General features: G+C 47.3%; 1 protein-coding gene across 5 annotated transcripts in view; it reads right to left on the reverse strand.

Moving 5' to 3' along the window:
- The window catches only part of tp63 (tumor protein p63), a 137,338-nt gene extending 110,466 nt beyond the window's left edge, over positions 1 to 26,872 (reverse strand). For 3 of the 5 annotated variants that reach the window (XM_046299655.1, XM_046299656.1, XM_046299654.1), the window contains exon 1: positions 26,658 to 26,867. In XM_046299655.1, coding sequence (XP_046155611.1) covers positions 26,658 to 26,713 — 56 coding nt within the window. In that variant the 5' untranslated portion in view covers positions 26,714 to 26,867. Of the gene's footprint in view, positions 1 to 26,657 lie in introns of all 5 variants that reach the window. The other 2 variants (XM_046299657.1, XM_046299660.1) reach the window with 2 other exon arrangements.
- Positions 26,873 to 27,261: the final 389 nt, after the last annotated feature.

Raw genomic sequence — 27,261 nt, forward strand, 5'->3', positions numbered from 1 at the left:
GCAGTTGTAAATGAGAACTTGTTCTCTACTGGCCTACCTGGTTAAATAAAGGTGAAATTAAATAATTAATTTAAAAAAGATCAACATTCAGTTGGAGGTATTAAATAAAATTGTTAGGGCGGCCAGATTAGATATTTTTTCACAAAATGTCCAGACATTTTCTACATGGGATTACTCTTCCCTAGACCGGTATAAAAAAACAATGCATAAACACAATTATAATATTATAAAGCACTTTTATTAAAATTAAATGTTGCTTAAAGTTTGTTCTAAGTGTTATAAGATTCGCCTAATTTAGTGCATCAAATTGTTTAGATACTGGAACACATTACATAGTTGACCTTCTACACATGGATTCATTTCTACTTTCCTGTCCATTTTACATACATAGCTTCATCTTTTGTTTTTATTTACACATAGGAAACCTTTTGTCTGTTTTTATTTACACATAGGAAACCTTTTGTCTGTTTTTATTTACACATAGGAAACCTTTTGTCAGTTTTTATTTACACATAGGAAACCTTTTGTGTTTTTATTTACACATAGGAAACCTTTTGTAAATGTCTGTTTTTATTTACACATAGGAAACCTTTTGTCTGTTTTTATTTACACATAGGAAACCTTTTGTCTGTTTTTATTTACACATAGGAAACCTTTTGTAAATGTCATATCTCCTTAGACCAACATCACAATTCTGTTCTATTTTCTATTCCTTTATAATTTCCTTATTTTCTCTGTCTTCTTTTGTTGTTGGTTTTAATGTTTGTTTTGTTGTTTGTTTTGATGTTTGTTCAACACAGAAACCTTTTATACATGGTATATCTCAGCTGACTAACTTTTCCCCTTGCATCAGTCCCTATAACAAACTGCACGACCTCTGTGGGGATTTCAAATCATAAAAATCTCGTTGCAAAGTTAGCATTCAGATTATCTAAAAACTCTGACATCACGGGAGTGGTCTGTACTGCTGAAGACTCAATATGCACTGAGCAGACAAAACATTGAGGACATCTTTCCACGTCACAGACTGACCAGGCGAATCCAGACAAAAGCTATGATCAATTATTGATGTCACTTGTTAAATCCACTTCAATCAGTGTAGAGGAAGGGGAGGAGACAGGTTAAAGAAGGATTTTTAAGCCTTGAGAGAATTGAGACATGGATTGTGTCTGTGTGTCATTCAGAGGGTGAATGGGCAAGATAAAAGATTTAAGTGCCTTTGAATGGGGTGTGGTAGTAGTTCCCAGGCGCAACGGTTTGTGCCAAGAACTGCAACACTGCTGGGATTTTCAAGACTGGTCCACCACCCAAAGGTCATCCAGACAACTTGACACAACTGTGGGAAGCATTGGAGTCAACATGGGCCAGCATCCCTGTGGAATGCTTTCCACACCTTGTAGAGTCCACGCCCCGCAGTGGAAGTGTCATAATACCCATAAAACCTAGAGGTCAAACAGGGAAGTTGTTCCAAGGCCCACTGAACATGGACAGAGAGAGAGAGAAGGCCCACTAAACATGGATGTAGAGAGAGAGAGAGAAGGCCCACTAAACATGGACAGAGAGAGAAGGCCCACTAAACATGGACAGAGAGAGAGAAGGCCCACTAAACATGGACAGAGAGAGAGAAGGCCCACTAAACATGGACAGAGACAGAGAAGGCCCACTAAACATGGACAGAGAGAGAGAAGGCCCACTAAACATGGACACAGAGAGAGAAGGCCCACTAAACATGGACAGAGACAGAGAAGGCCCACTAAACATGGACAGAGAGAGAGAAGGCCCACTGAACATGGACAGAGAGAGAGAGAAGGCCCACTAAACATGGACAGAGAGAGAGAGAAGGCCCACTGAACATGGACAGAGAGAGAGAGAAGGCCCACTAAACATGGACAGAGAGAGAGAGAAGGCCCACTAAACATGGACAGAGAGAGAGAGAAGGCCCACTAAACATGGACAGAGAGAGAGAAAGCCCACTAAACATGGACAGAGAGAGAGAGAAGGCCCACTAAACATGGACAGAGAGAGAGAGAAGGCCCACTAAACATGGACAGAGAGAGAAGGCCCACTAAACATGGACAGAGAGAGAGAAGGCCCACTAAACATGGACAGAGAGAGAGAAGGCCCACTGAACATGGACAGAGAGAGAGAGAAGGCCCACTAAACATGGACAGAGAGAGAGAAGGCCCACTAAACATGGACGGAGAGAGAGAGAAGGCCCACTAAACATGGACAGAGAGAGAGAGAGAAGGCCCACTGAACATGGACAGAGAGAGAGAGAAGGCCCACTAAACATGGACAGAGAGAGAAGGCCCACTAAACATGGACAGAGAGAGAGAAGGCCCACTGAACATGGACAGAGAGAGAGAGAGAAGGCCCACTAAACATGGACAGAGAGAGAGAGAGAAGGCCCACTGAACATGGACAGAGAGAGAAGGCCCACTGAACATGGACAGAGAGAGAAGGCCCACTAAACATGGACAGAGAGAGAGAAGGCCCACTAAACATGGACAGAGAGAGAGAAGGCCCACTAAACATGGACAGAGAGAGAAGGCCCACTGAACATGGACAGAGAGAGAGAGAGAAGGCCCACTGAACATGGACAGAGAGAGAGAGAAGGCCCACTGAACATGGACAGAGAGAGAGAGAAGGCCCACTGAACATGGACAGAGAGAGAGAAGGCCCACTGAACATGGACAGAGAGAGAGAGAAGGCCCACTAAACATGGACAGAGAGAGAGAGAGAAGGCCCACTGAACATGGACGGAGAGAGAGAAGGCCCACTGAATATGGACAGAGAGAGAGAGAAGGCCCACTAAACATGGACAGAGAGAGAGAGAGAGAAGGCCCACTGAACATGGACAGAGAGAGAGAGAGAAGGCCCACTAAACATGGACAGAGAGAGAGAGAAGGCCCACTGAACATGGACAGAGAGAGAGAGAAGGCCCACTAAACATGGACAGAGAGAGAGAGAAGGCCCACTGAACATGGACAGAGAGAGAGAAGGCCCACTGAACATGGACAGAGAGAGAGAAGGCCCACTGAACATGGACAGAGAGAGAGAGAGAGAGAAGGCCCACTGAACATGGACAGAGAGAGAGAAGGCCCACTGAACATGGACAGAGAGAGAGAAGGCCCACTGAACATGGACAGAGAGAGAGAGAGAGAGAAGGCCCACTGAACATGGACAGAGAGAGAGAGAGAGAGAAGGCCCACTGAACATGGACAGAGAGAGAGAGAGAGAGAGAGAGAAGGCCCACTGAACATGGACGGAGAGAGAGAGAAGGCCCACTAAACATGGACAGAGAGAGAGAAGGCCCACTAAACATGGACAGAGAGAGAGAGAAGGCCCACTGAACATGGACAGAGAGAGAGAGAGAGAAGGCCCACTGAACATGGACAGAGAGAGAGAGAGAAGGCCCACTAAACATGGACAGAGAGAGAGAGAAGGCCCACTGAACATGGACAGAGAGAGAGAGAAGGCCCACTAAACATGGACAGAGAGAGAGAGAAGGCCCACTGAACATGGACAGAGAGAGAGAGAAGGCCCACTGAACATGGACAGAGAGAGAGAAGGCCCACTGAACATGGACAGAGAGAGAGAGAAGGCCCACTAAACATGGACAGAGAGAGAGAAGGCCCACTAAACATGGACAGAGAGAGAGAGAAGGCCCACTGAACATGGACAGAGAGAGAGAGAAGGCCCACTAAACATGGACAGAGAGAGAGAGAAGGCCCACTGAACATGGACAGAGAGAGAGAGAGAGAGAAGGCCCACTGAACATGGACAGAGAGAGAGAAGGCCCACTGAACATGGACAGAGAGAGAGAGAAGGCCCACTGAACATGGACAGAGAGAGAGAGAAGGCCCACTGAACATGGACAGAGAGAGAGAGAGAAGGCCCACTGAACATGGACAGAGAGAGAGAGAGAGAGAAGGCCCACTGAACATGGACAGAGAGAGAGAAGGCCCACTAAACATGGACAGAGAGAGAGAGAAGGCCCACTGAACATGGACAGAGAGAGAGAGAGAGAGAAGGCCCACTAAACATGGACAGAGAGAGAGAGAGAGAGAAGGCCCACTGAACATGGACAGAGAGAGAGAAGGCCCACTAAACATGGACAGAGAGAGAGAAGGCCCACTGAACATGGACAGAGAGAGAGAAGGCCCACTGAACATGGACAGAGAGAGAGAGAGAGAGAAGGCCCACTAAACATGGACAGAGAGAGAGAGAAGGCCCACTAAACATGGACGGAGAGAGAGAGAAGGCCCACTGAACATGGACAGAGAGAGAGAGAAGGCCCACTAAACATGGACAGAGAGAGAGAGAGAGAGCCCACTGAACATGGACAGAGAGAGAGAAGGCCCACTGAACATGGACAGAGAGAGAGAGAAGGCCCACTGAACATGGACAGAGAGAGAGAGAAGGCCCACTGAACATGGACAGAGAGAGAGAGAGAGAGAGAAGGCCCACTGAACATGGACAGAGAGAGAGAAGGCCCACTAAACATGGACAGAGAGAGAGAGAAGGCCCACTGAACATGGACAGAGAGAGAGAGAGAGAGAAGGCCCACTAAACATGGACAGAGAGAGAGAGAGAGAGAGAGAAGGCCCACTGAACATGGACAGAGAGAGAGAAGGCCCACTAAACATGGACAGAGAGAGAGAGAAGGCCCACTGAACATGGACAGAGAGAGAGAAGGCCCACTGAACATGGACAGAGAGAGAGAAGGCCCACTGAACATGGACAGAGAGAGAGAGAGAGAGGCCCACTAAACATGGACAGAGAGAGAGAGAGACTGAACATGGACAGAGAGAAGGCCCACTGAACATGGACAGAGAGAGAGAAGGCCCACTAAACATGGACAGAGAGAGAGAAGGCCCACTGAACATGGACAGAGAGAGAGAAGGCCCACTGAACATGGACAGAGAGAGAGAGAAGGCCCACTGAACATGGACAGAGAGAGAGAGAAGGCCCACTGAACATGGACAGAGAGAGAGAGAAGGCCCACTGAACATGGACAGAGAGAGAGAGAAGGCCCACTGAACATGGACAGAGAGAGAGAGAAGGCCCACTAAACATGGACAGAGAGAGAGAGAAGGCCCACTGAACATGGACAGAGAGAGAGAAGGCCCACTGAACATGGACAGAGAGAGAGAGAAGGCCCACTGAACATGGACAGAGAGAGAGAGAAGGCCCACTGAACATGGACAGAGAGAGAGAGAGGCCCACTGAACATGGACAGAGAGAGAGAGAGAGAAGGCCCACTAAACATGGACAGAGAGAGAGAGAGAAGGCCCACTGAACATGGACAGAGAGAGAGAGACTGAACATGGACAGAAGAGAGAGAAGGCCCACTAAACATGGACAGAGAGAGAGAGAAGGCCCACTGAACATGGACAGAGAGAGAGAGAGAGAGAAGGCCCACTGAACATGGACAGAGAGAGAGAAGGCCCACTAAACATGGACAGAGAGAGAGAGAAGGCCCACTAAACATGGACAGAGAGAGAGAGAAGGCCCACTGAACATGGACAGAGAGAGAAGGCCCACTGAACATGGACAGAGAGAGAGAGGCCCACTGAACATGGACAGAGAGAGAGAACAGAGGCCCACTAAACATGGACAGAGAGAGAGAGAGGCCCACTAAACATGGACAGAGAGAGAGAGAGAAGGCCCACTGGAACATGGACAGAGAGAGAGAGAGAGGCCCACTAAACATGGACAGAGAGAGAAGGCCCACTAAACATGGACAGAGAGAGAGAGAGGCCCACTGAACATGGACAGAGAGAGAGAAGGCCCACTGAACATGGACAGAGAGAGAGAGAAGGCCCACTGAACATGGACAGAGAGAGAAGGCCCACTGAACATGGACAGAGAGAGAGAAGGCCCACTAAACATGGACAGAGAGAGAGAGAGAAGGCCCACTGAACATGGACAGAGAGAGAGAAGGCCCACTGAACATGGACAGAGAGGAGAGAGAGAAGGCCCACTGAACATGGACAGAGAGAGAGAAAGGCCCACTAAACATGGACAGAGAGAGAGAAGGCCCACTGAACATGGACAGAGAGAGAGAGTAGAAGGCCCACTAACATGGACAGAGAGAGAGAGAAGGCCCACTGAACATGGACAGAGAGAGAGAAGGCCCACTAAACATGGACAGAGAGAGAGAAGGCCCACTGAACATGGACAGAGAGAGAAGGCATGGACAGAGAGAGAGAGAGGCCCACTAAACATGGACAGAGAGAGAGAGAGAAGCCCACTGAACATGGACAGAGAGAGAGAGAGGCCCACTGAACATGGACAGAGAGAGAGAGAGAAGGCCCACTGAACATGGACAGAGAGAGAGAGAAGGCCCACTGAACATGGACAGAGAGAGAGAAGGCCCACTGAACATGGACAGAGAGAGAGAAGGCCCACTAAACATGGACAGAGAGAGAGAAGGCCCACTAAACATGGACAGAGAGAGAGAGAAGGCCCACTGAACATGGACAGAGAGAGAGAGAAGGCCCACTGAACATGGACAGAGAGAGAGAGAGGCCCACTGAACATGGACAGAGAGAGAGAGAGGCCCACTGAACATGGACAGAGAGAGAGAAGGCCCACTGAACATGGACAGAGAGAGAGAAGGCCCACTGAACATGGACAGAGAGAGAGAGAAGGCCCACTGAACATGGACAGAGAGAGAGAGAAGGCCCACTGAACATGGACAGAGAGAGAGACAGAGAGAGAGAGCCCACTGAACATGGACAGAGAGAGAGAGGCCCACTAAACATGGACAGAGAGAGAGAGAAGGCCCACTGAACATGGACAGAGAGAGAGAGAGAGGCCCACTAAACATGGACAGAGAGAGAGAGAGAGAAGGCCCACTGAACATGGACAGAGAGAGAGAAGGCCCACTAAACATGGACAGAGGAGAAGGCCCACTGAACATGGACAGAGAGAGAGAAGGCCCACTGAACATGGACAGAGAGAGAGAGAGAGAAGGCCCACTAAACATGGACAGAGAGAGAGAGAAGGCCCACTAAACATGGACGGAGAGAGAGAGAAGGCCCACTGAACATGGACAGAGAGAGAGAGAAGGCCCACTAAACATGGACAGAGAGAGAGACAGAGAGAGAGAAGGCCCACTGAACATGGACAGAGAGAGAGAGAGAAGGCCCACTGAACATGGACAGAGAGAGAGAGAAGGCCCACTGAACATGGACAGAGGCCCACTGAACATGGACAGAGAGAGAGAAGGCCCACTAAACATGGACAGAGAGAGAGAAGGCCCACTGAACATGGACAGAGAGAGAGAGAGAAGGCCCACTAAACATGGACAGAGAGAGAGAGGCCCACTGAACATGGACAGAGAGAGAGAAGGCCCACTAAACATGGACAGAGAGAGAGAGAAGGAAGGCCCACCACGAACATGGACAGAGAGAGAGAGAAGGCCCACTGAACATGGACAGAGAGAGAGAGAAGGCCCACTGAACATGGACAGAGAGAGAGAGAGAGGCCCACTGAACATGGACAGAGAGAGAGAGAGAGAGAGAGAAGGCCCACTGAACATGGACAGAGAGAGAGAAGGCCCACTAAACATGGACCCACTGAACATGGACAGAGAGAGAGAAGGCCCACTGAACATGGACAGAGAGAGAGAGAAGGCCCACTGAACATGGACAGAGAGAGAGAGAAGGCCCACTGAACATGGACAGAGAGAGAGAGAAGGCCCACTGAACATGGACAGAGAGAGAGAGAGAGAAGGCCCACTGAACATGGACAGAGAGAGAGAGAAGGCCCACTAAACATGGACAGAGAGAGAGAGAAGGCCCACTGAACATGGACAGAGAGAGAGAGAAGGCCCACTGAACATGGACAGAGAGAGAGAGAGAGAGAAGGCCCACTGAACATGGACAGAGAGAGAGAGAAGGCCCACTGAACATGGACAGAGAGAGAGAGAAGGCCCACTGAACATGGACAGAGAGAGAGAGAGAGAAGGCCCACTGAACATGGACAGAGAGAGAGAGAGAAGGCCCACTGAACATGGACAGAGAGAGAGAGAAGGCCCACTGAACATGGACAGAGAGAGAGAGAAGGCCCACTAAACATGGACAGAGAGAGAGAGAAGTCCCACTAAACATGGACAGAGAGAGAGAGAGAAGGCCCACTGAACATGGACAGAGAGAGAGAGAAGCCCACTAAACATGGACAGAGAGAGAGAAGGCCCACTAAACATGGACAGAGAGAGAGAGAAGGCCCACTAAACATGGACAGAGAGAGAGAGAAGGCCCACTGAACATGGACAGAGAGAGAGAGAAGGCCCACTGAACATGGACAGAGAGAGAGAAGGCCCACTAAACATGGACAGAGAGAGAGAGAGAAGGCCCACTAAACATGGACAGAGAGAGAGAGAAGGCCCACTAAACATGGACAGAGACAGAGAGAGAGAGAAGGCCCACTAAACATGGACGGAGAGAGAGAAGGCCCACTAAACATGGACAGAGAGAGAGAGAGAAGGCCCACTGAACATGGACAGAGAGAGAGAGAAGGCCCACTAAACATGGACAGAGAGAGAGAAGGCCCACTAAACATGGACAGAGAGAGAGAAGGCCCACTGAACATGGACAGAGAGAGAGAGAGAGAGAAGGCCCACTGAACATGGACGGAGAGAGAGAGAGAGAGAAGGCCCACTGAACATGGACAGAGAGAGAAGGCCCACTAAACATGGACAGAGAGAGAGAGAGGCCCACTAAACATGGACAGAGAGAGAGAGAAGGCCCACTGAACATGGACAGAGAGAGAGAGAAGGCCCACTGAACATGGACAGAGAGAGAGAAGGCCCACTGAACATGGACAGAGAGAGAGAAGGCCCACTAAACATGGACAGAGAGAGAGAGAAGGCCCACTAAACATGGACGGAGAGAGAGAAGGCCCACTGAACATGGACAGAGAGAGAGAGAAGGCCCACTGAACATGGACAGAGAGAGAGAGAAGGCCCACTGAACATGGACAGAGAGAGAGAAGGCCCACTGAACATGGACAGAGAGAGAGAAGGCCCACTGAACATGGACAGAGAGAGAGAAGGCCCACTAAACATGGACAGAGAGAGAGAAGGCCCACTGAACATGGACAGAGAGAGAAGGCCCACTAAACATGGACAGAGAGAGAGAGAGAAGGCCCACTAAACATGGACAGAGAGAGAGAGAAGGCCCACTAAACATGGACAGAGAGAGAGAGAGAGAAGGCCCACTGAACATGGACAGAGAGAGAAGGCCCACTAAACATGGACAGAGAGAGAGAGAGAAGGCCCACTAAACATGGACAGAGAGAGAGAGAGAAGGCCCACTGAACATGGACAGAGAGAGAGAGAGAAGGCCCACTGAACATGGACAGAGAGAGAGAGAGAGAGAAGGCCCACTAAACATGGACAGAGAGAGAGAGAGAAGGCCCACTAAACATGGACAGAGAGAGAGAAGGCCCACTGAACATGGACAGAGAGAGAGAAGGCCCACTAAACATGGACAGAGAGAGGCCCACTAAACATGGACAGAGAGAGAGAGAGAAGGCCCACTGAACATGGACAGAGAGAGAGAGAGAAGGCCCACTGAACATGGACAGAGAGAGAGAGAGAGAGAGAAGGCCCACTGAACATGGACAGAGAGAGAAGGCCCACTGAACATGGACAGAGAGAGAGAAGGCCCACTGAACATGGACAGAGAGAGAGAGAGAAGGCCCACTAAACATGGACAGAGAGAGAGAGAGAGAGAAGGCCCACTAAACATGGACAGAGAGAGAGAGAGAAGGCCCACTAAACATGGACAGAGAGAGAGAGAGAAGGCCCACTAAACATGGACAGAGAGAGAGAAGGCCCACTGAACATGGACAGAGAGAGAGAGAAGGCCCACTAAACATGGACAGAGAGAGAGAGAGAAGGCCCACTAAACATGGACAGAGAGAGAGAGAAGGCCCACTAAACATGGACAGAGAGAGAGAGAGAAGGCCCACTAAACATGGACAGAGAGAGAGAGGCCCACTAAACATGGACAGAGAGAGAGAGAAGGCCCACTAAACATGGACAGAGAGAGAGAGAGAGAGAAGGCCCACTAAACATGGACAGAGAGAGAGAGAAGGCCCACTGAACATGGACAGAGAGAGAAGGCCCACTAAACATGGACAGAGAGAGAGAGAGAAGGCCCACTGAACATGGACAGAGAGAGAAGGCCCACTAAACATGGACAGAGAGAGAGAAGGCCCACTGAACATGGACAGAGAGAGAGAGAGAGAAGGCCCACTGAACATGGACAGAGAGAGAGAGAAGGCCCACTGAACATGGACAGAGAGAGAGAGAAGGCCCACTGAACATGGACAGAGAGAGAGAAGGCCCACTGAACATGGACAGAGAGAGAGAGAAGGCCCACTGAACATGGACAGAGAGAGAGAGAAGGCCCACTGAACATGGACAGAGAGAGAGAAGGCCCACTAAACATGGACAGAGAGAGAGAGAGAGAGAAGGCCCACTAAACATGGACAGAGAGAGAGAAGGCCCACTGAACATGGACAGAGAGAGAAGGCCCACTGAACATGGACAGAGAGAGAGAGAAGGCCCACTGAACATGGACAGAGAGAGAAGGCCCACTGAACATGGACAGAGAGAGAGAGAAGGCCCACTGAACATGGACAGAGAGAGAGAGAAGGCCCACTAAACATGGATGTAGAGACTGTTAATGATACAAGTCTATGAGACTGGAGAAGTCAGTTGACAGTAATGCACTACTTTTGACCAGGGCCCAAAGAAAATAGGGTGGCATTTGGGATCCAGGTTGTTGATTGTGGTGGGTAGCGTGCAGTGTGGTCAGGGAGGAGATAGTAATTTCCTGGATGAAGGTGTCAACTGACGTGGGTTGGTTATTACTGGGTGAGTCAGCGGAGGGAGTTGAATGAAATGTTACATTTAAATGTCATGTTTGGTTAGCAGTGATTTGGATGCCGTGTCTCTTTCAACTTGTTTTGTTTTACAAGTTATTGCAGTGTGTTGAATATTCCCAAGGATCCCATGATTCCATGCAGTGTGTTGAATATTCCCAAGGATCCCATGATTCCATGCAGTGTGTTGAATATTCCCAAGGATCCCATGATTCCATGCAGTGTGTTGAATATTCCCAAGGATCCCATGATTCCATGCAGTGTGTTGAATATTCCCAAGGATCCCATGATTCCATGCAGTGTGTTGAATATTCCCAAGGATCCCATGATTCCATGCAGTGTGTTGAATATTCCCAAGGATCCCATGATTCCATGCAGTGTGTTGAATATTCCCAAGGATCCCATGATTCCATGCAGTGTGTTGAATATTCCCAAGGATCCCATGATTCCATGCAGTGTGTTGAATATTCCCAAGGATCCCATGATTCCATGCAGTGTGTTGAATATTCCCAAGGATCCCATGATTCCATGCAGTGTGTTGAATATTCCCAAGGATCCCATGATTCCATGCAGTGTGTTGAATATTCCCAAGGATCCCATGATTCCATGCAGTGTGTTGAATATTCCCAAGGATCCCATGATTCCATGCAGTGTGTTGAATATTCCCAAGGATCCCATGATTCCATGCAGTGTGTTGAATATTCCCAAGGATCCCATGATTCCATGCAGTGTGTTGAATATTCCCAAGGATCCCATGATTCCATGGAGTGTGTTGAATATTCCCAAGGATCCCATGATTCCATGCAGTGTGTTGAATATTCCCAAGGATCCCATGATTCCATGGAGTGTGTTGAATATTCCCAAGGATCCCATGATTCCATGCAGTGTGTTGAATATTCCCAAGGATCCCATGATTCCATGCAGTGTGTTGAATATTCCCAAGGATCCCATGATTCCATGCAGTGTGTTGCATATTCCCAAGGATCCCATGATTCCATGCAGTGTGTTTAACTGAGTGTCTGGTGTAGACTAATAGGAAGGACAGTTTTGTAATAACATTATGTCAGAGGCTGTTGTTGGGTGTTTACAGAGGAGTTTCGTCTTTCCAGAATCAGAAGTCCATTTACACATACCTGGAATGTGACTTAGTGAAAAGGTGTTGCCAGCAACAGGCAATGTGGAAACAGAATACAGACACTGGTTACTCCGAGAGTTATTTAGACAGTCAGTCGTTCTGCCCTGAGGGGAAGGCTGTTCAGCATGACCCTACAGACAGACAGGCAGACAGGCCGGGCCCCTCCAGCCCCTCACCTGAAGACAGACAGACAGGTAGGCCGGGCCCCTCCAGCCCCTGGGCCCCTCAGCAGTCCAGAGTGAAGACTGAATACTGGGGCAGAGGTCACCACTAAACAGAGCTGAGCTATTGTCTCTCGCCAAGTCGGTCACATCCACCGATGAAAATGCAATCAAAACAAACAGACCAGCCGATCTGGGGGCTTCTCCTGTGTCATCATTAATCACACCTTCAAAGACCTCAGCCTTTCTTACGTTCAGCCCCTCCCTCTCTCTTCCCCCCCTCCTCATCCCCCCATCTCTCTCATCCCCCTCGCTCTCTCCCTCCCTCTCTCTCTCACCCCGCTCTCTCATCCCCCCTCCTCATCCCCCTCTCTCTCTCATCCCCCCTCCCTCTCATCCCCCCATCTCTCTCATCCCCCGCTCTCTCCCTCCCTCTCTCTCTCACCCCGCTCTCTCTCATCCCCCTCCCTCTCATCCCCCTCGCTCTCTCTCTCTCTCTCTCATCCCCCTCTCTCTCATCACCCTCACTCTCTCCCTCTCTCTCTCTCTCACCCCCTCCGTCTCTTTCACCCCCTCTCATCCCCCTCACACTCATTCCCCTATCACCACCCCATCGCCCCCCCATTCCTCAACCAGGCTAAAAGAGGGACATGACTGCCCGAAGGCATCTCCTGCTCTCTGTTGCATGCTTCTACTGTGTCCAAGAGTTTCAAACCAGGTAAAGGGTTTCAAACCAGGTAAAAGGTTTCAAACAAGGTAAAGGATATCCAACCAGGTAAAGGATCTCCAACCAGGTACAGGGTTTCAAACCAGGTAAAGGGTTTCAAACCAGGTAAAGGATATCCAACCAGGTAAAGGTTCTCCAACCAGGTAAAGGGTTTCAAACCAGGTAAAGGATCTCCAACCAGGTAAAGGATCTCCAACCAGGTACAGGGTTTCAAACCAGGTAAAGGATCTCCAACCAGGTAAATGATCTCCAACCAGGTAAAGGATCTCAAACCAGGTAAAGGATTTCAAACCAGGTAAAGGGTTTCAAACCAGGTAAAGGATTTCAAACCAGGTAAAGGATCTCCAACCAGGTAAAGGACCTCCAACCAGGTAAAGGACCTCCAACCAGGTAAAGGATCTCCAACCAGGTAAAGGATCTCCAACCAGGTAAAGGATCTCCAACCAGGTAAAGGGTTTCAAACCAGGTAAAGGATCTCCAACCAGGTAAAGGATCTCCAACCAGGTAAAGGATCTCCAACCAGGTAAAGGACCTCCAACCAGGTAAAGGACCTCCAACCAGGTAAAGGATCTCCAACCAGGTAAAGGATCTCCAACCAGGTAAAGGATCTCCAACCAGGTAAAGGGTCTCAAACCAGGTAAAGGATCTCCAACCAGGTAAAGGATCTCCAACCAGGTAAAGGGTTTCCAACCAGGTAAAGGATCTCCAACCAGGTAAAGGATCTCAAACCAGGTAAAGGATCTCAAACCAGGTAAAGGGTCTCAAACCAGGTAAAGGATCTCCAACCAGGTAAAGGATCTCCAACCAGGTAAAGGGTTTCAAACCAGGTAAAGGATCTCCAACCAGGTAAAGGATCTCCAACCAGGTAAAGGGTTTCAAACCAGGTAAAGGATCTCCAACCAGGTAAAGGATCTCAAACCAGGTAAAGGATCTCAAACCAGGTAAAGGGTCTCAAACCAGGTAAAGGGTTTCAAACCAGGTAAAGGATCTCCAACCAGGTAAAGGGTCTCAAACCAGGTAAAGGATCTCCAACCAGGTAAAGGGTCTCAAACCAGGTAAAGGGTCTCAAACCAGGTAAAGGATCTCAAACCAGGTAAAGGGTCTCAAACCAGGTAAAGGATCTCAAACCAGGTAAAGGATCTCAAACCAGGTAAAGGGTCTCAAACCAGGTAAAGGGTCTCAAACCAGGTAAAGGATCTCCAACCAGGTAAAGTGTCTCAAACCAGGTAAAGGATCTCCAACCAGGTAAAGGGTTTCAAACCAGGTAAAGGGTTTCAAACCAGGTAAAGGATCTCCAACCAGGTAAAGGATCTCCAACCAGGTAAAGGGTTTCAAACCAGGTAAAGGATCTCCAACCAGGTAAAGGGGTTCAAACCAGGTAAAGGGTTTCAAACCAGGTAAAGGATCTCCAACCAGGTAAAGGGTCTCAAACCAGGTAAAGGATCTCCAACCAGGTAAAGGGTCTCAAACCAGGTAAAGGGTCTCAAACCAGGTAAAGGATCTCCAACCAGGTAAAGGATCTCCAACCAGGTAAAGGGTTTCCAACCAGGTAAAGGATCTCCAACCAGGTAAAGGATCTCCAACCAGGTAAAGGATCTCAAACCAGGTAAAGGATCTCAAACCAGGTAAAGGGTCTCAAACCAGGTAAAGGATCTCCAACCAGGCAAAGGATCTCCAACCAGGTAAATGGTTTCAAACCAGGTAAAGGATCTCCAACCAGGTAAAGGATCTCCAACCAGGTAAAGGGTTTCAAACCAGGTAAAGGATCTCCAACCAGGTAAAGGGTTTCAAACCAGGTAAATGGTTTCAAACCAGGTAAAGGATCTCCAACCAGGTAAAGGATCTCAAACCAGGTAAAGGGTTTCAAACCAGGTAAAGGATCTCCAACCAGGTAAAGGGTCTCAAACCAGGTAAAGGATCTCCAACCAGGTAAAGGGTCTCAAACCAGGTAAAGGGTCTCAAACCAGGTAAAGGATCTCAAACCAGGTAAAGGGTCTCAAACCAGGTAAAGGATCTCAAACCAGGTAAAGGATCTCAAACCAGGTAAAGGGTCTCAAACCAGGTAAAGGGTCTCAAACCAGGTAAAGGATCTCCAACCAGGTAAAGTGTCTCAAACCAGGTAAAGGATCTCCAACCAGGTAAAGGGTTTCAAACCAGGTAAAGGGTTTCAAACCAGGTAAAGGATCTCCAACCAGGTAAAGGATCTCCAACCAGGTAAAGGGTTTCAAACCAGGTAAAGGATCTCCAACCAGGTAAAGGGTTTCAAACCAGGTAAAGGGTTTCAAACCAGGTAAAGGATCTCCAACCAGGTAAAGGGTCTCAAACCAGGTAAAGGATCTCCAACCAGGTAAAGGGTCTCAAACCAGGTAAAGGGTCTCAAACCAGGTAAAGGATCTCAAACCAGGTAAAGGGTCTCAAACCAGGTAAAGGATCTCAAACCAGGTAAAGGATCTCAAACCAGGTAAAGGGTTTCAAACCAGGTAAAGGATTTCAAACCAGGTAAAGGGTCTCAAACCAGGTAAAGGATCTCAAACCAGGTAAAGGATCTCCAACCAGGTAAAGGGTCTCAAACCAGGTAAAGGGTCTCAAACCAGGTAAAGGATCTCCAACCAGGTAAAGTGTCTCAAACCAGGTAAAGGATCTCCAACCAGGTAAAGGGTTTCAAACCAGGTAAAGGATCTCCAACCAGGTAAAGGATCTCCAACCAGGTAAAGGACCTCCAACCAGGTAAAGGACCTCCAACCAGGTAAAGGACCTCCAACCAGGTAAAGGATCTCCAACCAGGTAAAGGATCTCCAACCAGGTAAAGGATCTCAAACCAGGTAAAGGATCTCAAACCAGGTAAAGGGTCTCAAACCAGGTAAAGGATCTCCAACCAGGTAAAGGATCTCCAACCAGGTAAAGGGTTTCAAACCAGGTAAAGGATCTCCAACCAGGTAAAGGATCTCCAACCAGGTAAAGGGTTTCAAACCAGGTAAAGGATCTCCAACCAGGTAAAGGGTTTCAAACCAGGTAAAGGGTCTCAAACCAGGTAAAGGGTCTCAAACCAGGTAAAGGATCTCCAACCAGGTAAAGTGTCTCAAACCAGGTAAAGGATCTCCAACCAGGTAAAGGGTTTCAAACCAGGTAAAGGGTTTCAAACCAGGTAAAGGATCTCCAACCAGGTAAAGGATCTCCAACCAGGTAAAGGGTTTCAAACCAGGTAAAGGATCTCCAACCAGGTAAAGGGTTTCAAACCAGGTAAAGGGTTTCAAACCAGGTAAAGGATCTCCAACCAGATAAAGGATCTCCAACCAGGTAAAGGGTTTCAAACCAGGTAAAGGATCTCCAACCAGGTAAAGGGTTTCAAACCAGGTAAAGGATCTCCAACCAGGTAAAGGGTTTCAAACCAGGTAAAGGGTTTCAAACCAGGTAAAGGATCTCCAACCAGGTAAAGGATCTCCAACCAGGTAAAGGATCTCCAACCAGGTAAAGGATCTCCAACCAGGTAAAGGGTCTCAAACTAGGTAAAGGATCTCCAACCAGGTAAAGGATCTCCAACCAGGTAAAGGATCTCCAACCAGGTAAAGTCTCCAACCAGGTAAAGGATCTCCAACCAGGTAAAGGATCTCCAACCAGGTAAAGAGGAGAGAGAATCTCAGCCCAAAAAGTTTTACCTTGATGAGAATGTTTTCTAACGTGTCTTTATAAAATACATAAATATATGATATCATTTTAAAACTTTCACAAGCAAATGTATTGAGGTTGTTATTAAAAATCTATGCTAATTAAATATTGTACCTTTTTAGGTCATTTAGCATGATTTTCAGATTGTTTCCTCCAGCCAAAGACCTTCATACAGATATAGTGATGCTTTCAGTACACATGAGGTTCCCGGCAGTGTTTGTAAACCAGGCTTAGGGTTGAAGGTCAACCTCACCTTTGTATGGTTGTCAGTTTTAACCAACAGCTAAGCTATCTTATCAGACTGCTCCCCTTACACACCACTTGTTAAAAGGTACCACTTCAGTCAAGTTTTTTTTAAACACCCAGTATTTACTTGTATAATATCCCATATCTTAAGTAAAGTAATTAAATATAAAACATGTTTTGATTTGTTATGAACACTCAGAACAGACTTCTATCTTGGAAAGCAACGTTCTAGTAAGGAGGAGAGGATTTCACCCTACTTAGATTTTAATTATCATCTATGTTATGAGACAATTTAGACATATTTCTGTCATTATGGGTGCATTGGGTGTAGATTGATGAGAAGAGACATAATTTAATACATTTTAGAATAACGTAACAAAATGTGGAAAAAGTCAAGGGGTCTGAATACTTTCTGAAGGCAATGTATAGATGAAGAGAGTGAGGGAGAGAGAGAGAGGGAGAGAGAGCGTGGGAGAGAGAGAGAGGGAGAGAGAGCGTGGGAGAGAGAGAGAGCGTAGGAGAGAGAGAGAGCGGGAGAGAGAGAGAGGGAGAGAGAGCGTGGGAGAGAGAGAGAGCGTAGGAGAGAGAGAGAGCGGGAGAGAGAGAGCGGGAGAGAGAGAGAGAGAGAGAGAGAGAGAGAGAGAGAGAGCGAGGGAGAGAGAGCGAGGGAGAGAGCGAGGGAGAGAGAGAGAGAGAGAGAGGGAGAGAGAGCGAGCGAGGGAGAGAGAGAGAGAGCGGGGGAGAGAGAGAGAGGGAGGGAGAGAGAGAGAGGGAGGGAGAGAGAGGGATGACACTTCATTCACTGCTCTGCCCAGCAGCTAGCCAGCTAGCAAACGTCCACCGATTAGCTGCACTGTAGTAACTATTACACTCAACTGAACGACTTGATTAGTGTAGTGTTAGCTAGCTACATAGCTGTCTTTGCTGTCTTCGTATCCAAGATAATTGTGTAGTTTAGAGTGTGTAGTCTTAGAGTGATTATCTTAATTTACCGAGGTTAGCTAGCCAGCTATTGTCGTTCTTTTAACGCAACGTAACGTAATCAACACTGCTAGCTAGCCAGCTAGCCCCCGAATAGCAGCACTGTCGAAACTATTACACTCAACGGAACGACTTGATTAGTGTAGTGTCAACAACGCAGCCACTGCCAGCTAGCCTACAATGTCAACAACGCAGCCACTGCCAGCTAGCCTACTTCAGCAGTACTGTATCATTTTAATCATTTTAGTCAATAAGATTCTTGCTACGTAAGCTTAACTTTCTGAACATTCGAGACGTGTAGTCCACTTGTCATTCCAATCTCCTTGCATTAGCGTAGCCTCTTCTGTAGCCTGTCAACTATGTGTCTGTCTATCCCTGTTCTCTCCTCTCTGCACAGACCATACAAACGCTCCACACCGCGTGGCCGCGGCCACCCTAATCTGGTGGTCCCAGCGCGCACGACCCACGTGGAGTTCCAGGTCTCCGGTAGCCTCTGGAACTGCCGATCTGCGGCCAACAAGGCAGAGTTCATCTCAGCCTATGCCTCCCTCCAGTCCCTCGACTTCTTGGCACTGACGGAAACATGGATCACCACAGACAACACTGCTACTCCTACTGCTCTCTCTTCGTCCGCCCACGTGTTCTCGCACACCCCGAGAGCTTCTGGTCAGCGGGGTGGTGGCACCGGGATCCTCATCTCTCCCAAGTGGTCATTCTCTCTTTCTCCCCTTAACCATCTGTCTATCGCCTCCTTTGAATTCCATGCTGTCACAGTTACCAGCCCTTTCAAGCTTAACATCCTTATCATTTATAGCCCTCCAGGTTCCCTCGGAGAGTTCATCAATGAGCTTGATGCCTTGATAAGCTCCTTTCCTGAGGACGGCTCACCTCTCACAGTTCTGGGCGACTTCAACCTCCCCACGTCTACCTTTGACTCATTTCTCTCTGCCTCCTTCTTTCCACTCCTCTCCTCTTTTGACCTCACCCTCTCACCTTCCTCCCCTACTCACAAGGCAGGCAATACGCTCGACCTCATCTTTACTAGATGCTGTTCTTCCACTAACCTCATTGCAACTCCCCTCCAAGTCTCCGACCACTACCTTGTATCCTTTTCCCTCTCGCTCTCATCCAACACCTCCCACACTGCCCCTACTCGGATGGTATCTCGCCGTCCCAACCTTCGCTCTCTCTCCCCCGCTACTCTCTCCTCTTCCATCCTATCATCTCTTCCCTCTGCTCAAACCTTCTCCAACCTATCTCCTGATTCTGCCTCCTCAACCCTCCTCTCCTCCCTCTGCATCCTTTGACTCTCTATGTCCCCTATCCTCCAGGCCGGCTCGGTCCTCCCCTCCCGCTCCGTGGCTCGACGACTCATTGCGAGCTCACAGAACAGGGCTCCGGGCAGCTGAGCGGAAATGGAGGAAAACTCGCCTCCCTGCGGACCTGGCATCCTTTCACTCCCTCCTCTCTACATTTTCCTCCTCTGTCTCTGCTGCTAAAGCCACTTTCTACCACTCTAAATTCCAAGCATCTGCCTCTAACCCTAGGAAGCTCTTTGCCACCTTCTCCTCCCTCCTGAATCCTCCTCCCCTCCCCCTCCTCCCTCTCTGCAGATGACTTCGTCAACCATTTTGAAAAGAAGGTCGACGACATCCGATCCTCGTTTGCTAAGTCAAACGACACCGCTGGTTCTGCTCACACTGCCCTACCCTGTGCTCTGACCTCTTTCTCCCCTCTCTCTCCAGATGAAATCTCGCGTCTTGTGACGGCCGGCCGCCCAACAACCTGCCCGCTTGACCCTATCCCCTCCTCTCTTCTCCAGACCATTTACGGAGACCTTCTCCCTTACCTCACCTCGCTCATCAACTCATCCCTGACCGCTGGCTACGTCCCTTCCGTCTTCAAGAGAGCGAGAGTTGCACCCCTTCTGAAAAAACCTACACTCGATCCCTCCGATGTCAACAACTACAGACCAGTATCCCTTCTTTCTTTTCTCTCCAAAACTCTTGAACGTGCCGTCCTTGGCCAGCTCTCCCGCTATCTCTCTCTGAATGACTTTCTTGATCCAAATCAGTCAGGTTTCAAGACTAGTCATTCAACTGAGACTGCTCTCCTCTGTATCACGGAGGCGCTCCGCACTGCTAAAGCTAACTCTCTCTCCTCTGCTCTCATCCTTCTAGACCTATCGGCTGCCTTCGATACTGTGAACCATCAGATCCTCCTCTCCACCCTCTCCGAGTTGGGCATCTCCGGCGCGGCCCACGCTTGGATTGCATCCTACCTGACAGGTCGCTCCTACCAGGTGGCGTGGTGAGAATCTGTCTCCTCACAACGCGGTCTCACCACTGGTGTCCCCCAGGGCTCTGTTCTAGGCCCTCTCCTATTCTCGCTATACACCAAGTCACTTGGCTCTGTCATAACCTCACATGGTCTCTCCTATCATTGCTATGCAGACGACACACAATTAATCTTCTCCTTTCCCCCTTCTGATGACCAGGTGGCGAATCGCATCTCTGCATGTCTGGCAGACATATCAGTGTGGATGACGGATCACCACCTCAAGCTGAACCTCGGCAAGATGGAGCTGCTCTTCCTCCCGGGGAAGGACTGCCCGTTCCATGATCTCGCAATCACGGTTGACAACTCCATTGTGTCCTCCTCCCAGAGCGCTAAGAACCTTGGCGTGATCCTGGACAACACCCTGTCGTTCTCAACTAACATTTAGACGCTCTTATCCAGAGCGACTTAAACATCAAGGCGGTGGCCCGTTCCTGTAGGTTCATGCTCTACAACATCCGCAGAGTACGACCCTGCCTCACACAGGAAGCGGCGCAGGTCCTAATCCAGGCACTTGTCATCTCCCGTCTGGATTACTGCAACTCGCTGTTGGCTGGGCTCCCTGCCTGTGCCATTAAACCCCTACAACTCATCCAGAACGCCGCAGCCCGTCTGGTGTTCAACCTTCTCAAGTTCTCTCACGTCACCCCGCTCCTCCGCTCTCTCCACTGGCTTCCAGTTGAAGCTCGCATCCGCTACAAGACCATGGTGCTTGCCTACGGAGCTGTGAGGGGAACGGCACCTCAGTACCTCCAGGCTCTGATCAGGCCCTACACCCAAACAAGGGCACTGCGTTCATCCACCTCTGGCCTGCTCGCCTCCCTACCACTGAGGAAGTACAGTTCCCGCTCAGCCCAGTCAAAACTGTTCGCTGCTCTGGCCCCGCAATGGTGGAACAAACTCCCTCACGACGCCAGGACAGCGGAGTCAATCACCACCTTCTGGAGACACCTGAAACCCCACCTCTTTAAGGAATACCTAGGATAGGATAAGTAATCCCTCTCACCCCCTTCCCCCCCTTTAAGATTTAGATGCACTATTGTAAAGTGACTGTTCCACTGGATGTCATAAGGTTAATGCACCAATTTGTAAGTCGCTCTGGATAAGAGCGTCTGCTAAATGACTTAAATGTAAATGTATCTGAAATATGAAGATGACTTTTTAAGATTAGATTATTTTTGGGGCGGCAGGTAGCTTAGTGGTTAGAGCGTTGATCTAGTAACCGAAAGGTTGGAGGATTGAATCCCCGAGCTGACAAGGTAAAAATCTGTCTTTCTGCCCCTGAACAAGGCAGTTGTTCACACTGTTCCTAGGCTGTCATTGTAAATAAGAATTTGTTCTTAACTTAACTAGCCTAGTTAAATAAAGGTAAAATAAATAAGAAACATTTTGTCTCTTTAACTCTTCATATTGTTCTTTTCATGTGACTTTTTTGTACAAAGTCCAGTGGTGTAAATTACTTAAGTAAAAATACTTTAAAGTACCACATAAGTAGTTTTTCGGGATATCTGTACTTTACTATTTATATCTTTGATTACTTTCACTTCACTACATTCCTAAAGAAAATAATGTACTTTTTACTCCATAAAGTTTCCCTGACACCCAAAGTACTTTTTCAATTTTGAACGCTTAGCAGGACAGGAACATTGTCAAATTGACGCACTTATGAAGAGAACACCTGGTCATCCCTACTGCCTCTGATCTGGAGGACTCACTAAACAGAGAGCATCCCTGGTCATCTCTACTGCCTCTGATCTGGAGGACTCACTAAACAGAGAACATCCCTGGTCATCCCTACTGCCTCTGATCTGGAGGACTCACTAAACAGAGAACATCCCTGGTCATCCCTACTGCCTCTGATCTGGAGGACTCACTATGGTCAGACATACATACCACAGTATCGATATCCCACTATGGTCAGACATACATACCACAGTATCGATATCCCACTATGGTCAGACATACACACCACAGTATCGATATCCCACTATGGTCAGACATACATACCACAGTATCGACATCCCACTATGGTCAGATATACATACCACAGTATCGATATCCCACTATGGTCAGACATACATACCACAGTATCGATATCCCACTATGGTCAGACATACATACCACAGTATCGATATCCCACTATGGTCAGACATACATACCACAGTGTCGATATCCCACTATGGTCAGACATACATACCACAGTATCGATATCCCACTATGGTCAGACATACATACCACTTTATCAATTCAGATCAATCTAGAGCTCGTATTTCCTCATCATCACCTTCATCTCAACAGCCATTTAAATGTACAGAAGGTTTCATGTGACTGCTAGACTGCTCTGCTGTCACTTCAGACTTTGCCTGGCGCTCCTGTCCTGCACTGTGGAGGCATTGTTACTATAAGTACGCCGCACCTATAAATATCAGACCGGGCTGGCAGCTGAACATCTAGACACAACTGTTTTAATGTCTGTTTGCACCTCCAGACACCTTCGTCGGACAACCGTCTCTGACCAAGCTATAGACACCCTCCCCGTTTGACCCGGCAACAGACTCCCCATCCCTGGTTACGGCGGACGATCCAACCATCTCTGACAAAGCTATAGACACCCTGCCCTCGTTTGACCCAGCAATAGACTCCCTATCTCTGGTCTAGTTGGACCATCTATCCAGCTCTGACCCAGAGAACCCTGAAATTAAACCACTATGCTTTTGTTCCCCTCTTTACGTTTCTCCTTGTGTAAAGGGCAGACAATTATTCTACAGTGGATACATGCACCTCCAGACCTCCTCGCCTGGCTTGACCCAGCAACAGACCCACTATCCAACCATGTCTGACCCAGCAACAGACCCACTATCCAACCATGTCTGACCCAGCAACAGACCCACTATCCAACCATGTCTGACCCAGCAACAGACCCACTATCCAACCATGTCTGACTCAGCAACAGACCCACTATCCAACCATGTCTGACCCAGCAACAGACCCACTATCCAACCATGTCTGACCCAGCAACAGACCCACTATCCAACCATGTCTGACCCAGCAACAGACCCACTATCCAACCATGTCTGACTCAGCAACAGACCCACTATCCAACCATGTCTGACCCAGCAACAGACCCACTATCCAACCATGTCTGACCCAGCAACAGACCCACTATCCAACCATGTCTGACCCAGCAACAGACCCACTATCCAACCATGTCTGACCCAGCAACAGACCCACTATCCAACCATGTCTGACCCAGCAACAGACCCACTATCCAACCATGTCTGACCCAGCAACAGACCCACTATCCAACCATGTCTGACCCAGCAACAGACCCACTATCCAACCATGTCTGACCCAGAAACAGACCCACTATCCGTGGTCTGGTCTGACAACCCACAGGGGTTTCACCCATGAAATCAAACCAGTTTTACTTTTGTTCCCCTCTTTCCATTAATAACTGCCAGACAGTTCTCTACAGTGGATAAGTACACCTACAGACCTTCTCTTCCTGGTCGACCAACCATCTCTGACTGACCCAGCTACAGAGAGGCTGAGACCCATGAAATCACCCTAAGACAGAAGCAATCTGCTTTCGTTTTCCATTATCTAGAAATGTTTCAAATGGCAGAAGGTTGGCTACAGTGAAAATGCGTAAAGGACCACAATGCCAAGATAGAGAGTTACCATATTGCCATAACATAATACTACAATATGGACAGTAGCCTGTGTTTCATGCTTACATTGAGCCGGTCATTCAACTCTGATACCAGAGATCCTTCCCAGCAAACCAAAATGACTTCTGTGAAAATTCCCGTAACGTTTTTTAGGTTGCGGCAAATGTTCTCATAACACAAAACAAACTGTCCAGTTGTGCTGATGATTATAAAATGTTTAAAACATTTGTCTGACATTTCAAGAATGTTCCCAGAACACATTTAGTCTGTTCTGTTAAGGTTCTCAGAATGTCGGAATGTCAGGTTCTCAGAATGTCAGAATGTCAGGTTCTCAGAATGTCAGAATGTCAGGTTCTCAGAATGTCAGAATGTCAGGTTCTCAGAATGTCAGAATGTCAGGTTCTCGGAATGTCAGAATGTCAGGTTCTCAGAATGTCAGGTTCTCAGAATGTCAGAATGTCAGGTTATCAGAATGTCAGAATGTCAGGTTCTCAGAATGTCAGGTTCTCAGAATATGTGCAGCTGATTATGCAATACTTATTTTTGTGTGAAAAAACATTGTTGTTACAAGAAAATTCCCAGAACACATTTTTGTATGTTCTTTAAAATTTCTTAAAACATTTATTTAGATTGTGGGGACATTGTGTGGATATGACGAGATAAGTTCCCAAAACACTAAAACTCTCCAGTTGTATTGACATTCAGATAATATTTGTATTAGGGTGCAGAAAACATTCCCTCACTGTCCTTAGAATGTTATTCCTATGTTCAAATGGAGTTATGAACAGGTGTTTTCTTCATGTGTGAGTGTTGTCTTACTGTTCAGGAAGTTAGTTATACAACAATCCATGTGTAAGAAACTTTTTGGCAAATTATTTGGAATTATATATACATATATTTTGACATAGTTTTACTATATTTTGTTGAAAGTCACAAGCGGGGGATCGAAACCGGGGAGCTTTGGAGTGGTATCCCTGGAATATGACTAACACAAAAATACATCTGTTTATTCCTTTCCTCTGACTGTCAGGTTGGGTTCTTTGTCTTTGTAAAGAGAGGATAACTACATCTAGAAAAATAACTATCCTCTACTATGTCTTTTACTCTACCAATCTTCTTTATATCCTAGGAAGTTGTGATGTTTGGACTTTTATTTTCCCCACAGACTTGATTTCAGAAATCATGTTAAATGATTGGCTGGCAGATTGCAGTGAAGTGTATGTAGATGTGCATACTGTACTGAAAACAGGATTTCAGTACAAAGGGAAAATCCACTAGAAACTGTAGGATCTTGGTGGCACAGCAGACTCAGTATTCTACAGCGCTTGCAGATCGCAAATCACCTTGATTACATTTCTTTAAAAAAAAAAAAGAAGCTATAGCTATGTTTGGACAATACCCTAATGTTCTAGGAACATTACTGTAACCTTGTGTTAATACACTCCCTGGCAACCATTACACTCCCTGGCAACCATACACTCCCTGGCAACCTAATGAGAACCTTAAAGTTTTTACAGATGTTGTGAACAAGATTTTAGTGAATGTTAGGAGAACATTCCAAGGATATTTCATTTCAAAAACTATTAATAGAAAATCATATTTGGTGATCAAAAACATTCTTTAAATGTTTGTGGGACGTTATCATACTAATATTAGTTCAAGCCCTCACTAGAACTTAATGGGAATGTTAGCTAATGTTCTGGGAATGTTCCAGGTTTGCTGGGTTCTTTGTTGTTATCAATCCACATCATTGGTTGTTCAGTGACCATCCTATTGCAAGATAAATGTTCCTGCACTGCATGAAATGAACACTTGTACTGTATTCAAAGGTTTTAAAGATGCTTGTAATTTCCATTTTCTATCAAATATTTATCAGCCCACACATAAATGTCCATTCATTTTAATCCACATAGTGACTCACATTTCCTGTTGCTGCAGGATTATTTTCCTGCTGTGAGAAACTGGTCAAATTAATATCCTATACCTGTGTAGGTGTCTCGGGTGATATTCCCATTAATGTTAGCGCAGCGTTCCACTAATGTTTTCTCATAACCAATTTCATTTAATCCGGATATGATTGCTGAAGAATGTTTAGGGAACGTTGTCATTAACGCCAACGCTATAACTTTATGAGGGTGTTGTAGGACTATTCCCTGCTTGCTGGGGGTTTTAACAACATGTCCATCAACGTTAGCAGAACGTTCCTGTAATGTTTTCTCAGAACCGTTTCTGTTGTTTCACATTTTGTTACGGCAATATATTATATAAAACATGGTGTTGTTATATTCTGTGGGAACCGAATGAGAACGTTTGGGGAACGTTCTGTGGTGGTTGTTGCAGATGGTGTGCACGTCATTGCAGTGAAGTGAACGTTAGGAGAACATTCCAAGGATATTTAATTTAAAACATTTTCTGAAAGAAAATAAATATATATATATATACATTCTTTGAATGTTTTTTAGATGTTATCTTCCTAATGTTAGATAAAACACTAAACAGAACTTAATGGAAATCTTAGCTAATGTTCTGGGAATGTTCCCGGTTTGCTGGGTTGTTTTTTCCTTTCTTTCATTTTGAAATGGCTGATGGTCTGATTAATGAAACAGCCTTGTCCGAGGCAGAACCAACTATAAGGCAGCAGGATCTCCTGTTTCTCCAGCATGATAAAGAGGCACGTTCCCCGGACAGGACGCAAGTCTATTACAGGGCCTTGGGGAATAAGTATGTTCATTGTGTAAAGTCCAAGTGGTCTGGGTTTTTTGACAGTAACATTGCTAAATGCTATTATAACACACCACTCACAGCACACCAGTTGTTAGCTAGCTACTTACCGATGAAAGGGGAGCTCGGGGCAATACTGCACAGCTGTGGAGTAAGGACAATTCATTCTGAATGGTTCTATCTTCTCGTGGTCAACTCTTCAAAGCTGTCAGTAGATCACATAAACACATGTATTAGTGATCATACATGGACTAGGTGAATAAAATCAGATAAATAAATAAGAATGAATAAATACAGGACTGGGTTTTAAAGTCCTGGAGGGTCAAGTGCACAGCAGTGAAGAACGTCTGGAGGATGTTTAGATTTTTGGTATTTTTTTCTTCAGCTCACCAGCGAAGAGGCGGGGTTTGAGACAGCGCACTGACCAATCCCCTGTAGCAGTTGAACAGGGGTATCACTCTCCCTCAGTTGCTAGGATATAGATATCAAGCAACACCCCTCCCTCCTCACCCATTTCCCTAGGTCTAACTCTAGCCCCTATCTCACCACTGTCCTGAAAAGCTGAAGCTCATCCCTGTGCCATTTGCTCCCTCGCCTTGCTCTGACATTTCCACCCAGATTCCCTGGAGGTTTAAACAACAGACATGTCTGTTGCATCACACTGCTCACTATACTGCCCACCGCAAGCCCCACTGTGCCTGGTATCAGTCTGGC

The sequence above is a fragment of the Oncorhynchus gorbuscha genome, linkage group LG02 (genome assembly GCF_021184085.1).
Source record: "Oncorhynchus gorbuscha isolate QuinsamMale2020 ecotype Even-year linkage group LG02, OgorEven_v1.0, whole genome shotgun sequence".
In the NCBI taxonomy this organism is placed as follows: Eukaryota; Metazoa; Chordata; class Actinopteri; order Salmoniformes; family Salmonidae; genus Oncorhynchus; species Oncorhynchus gorbuscha.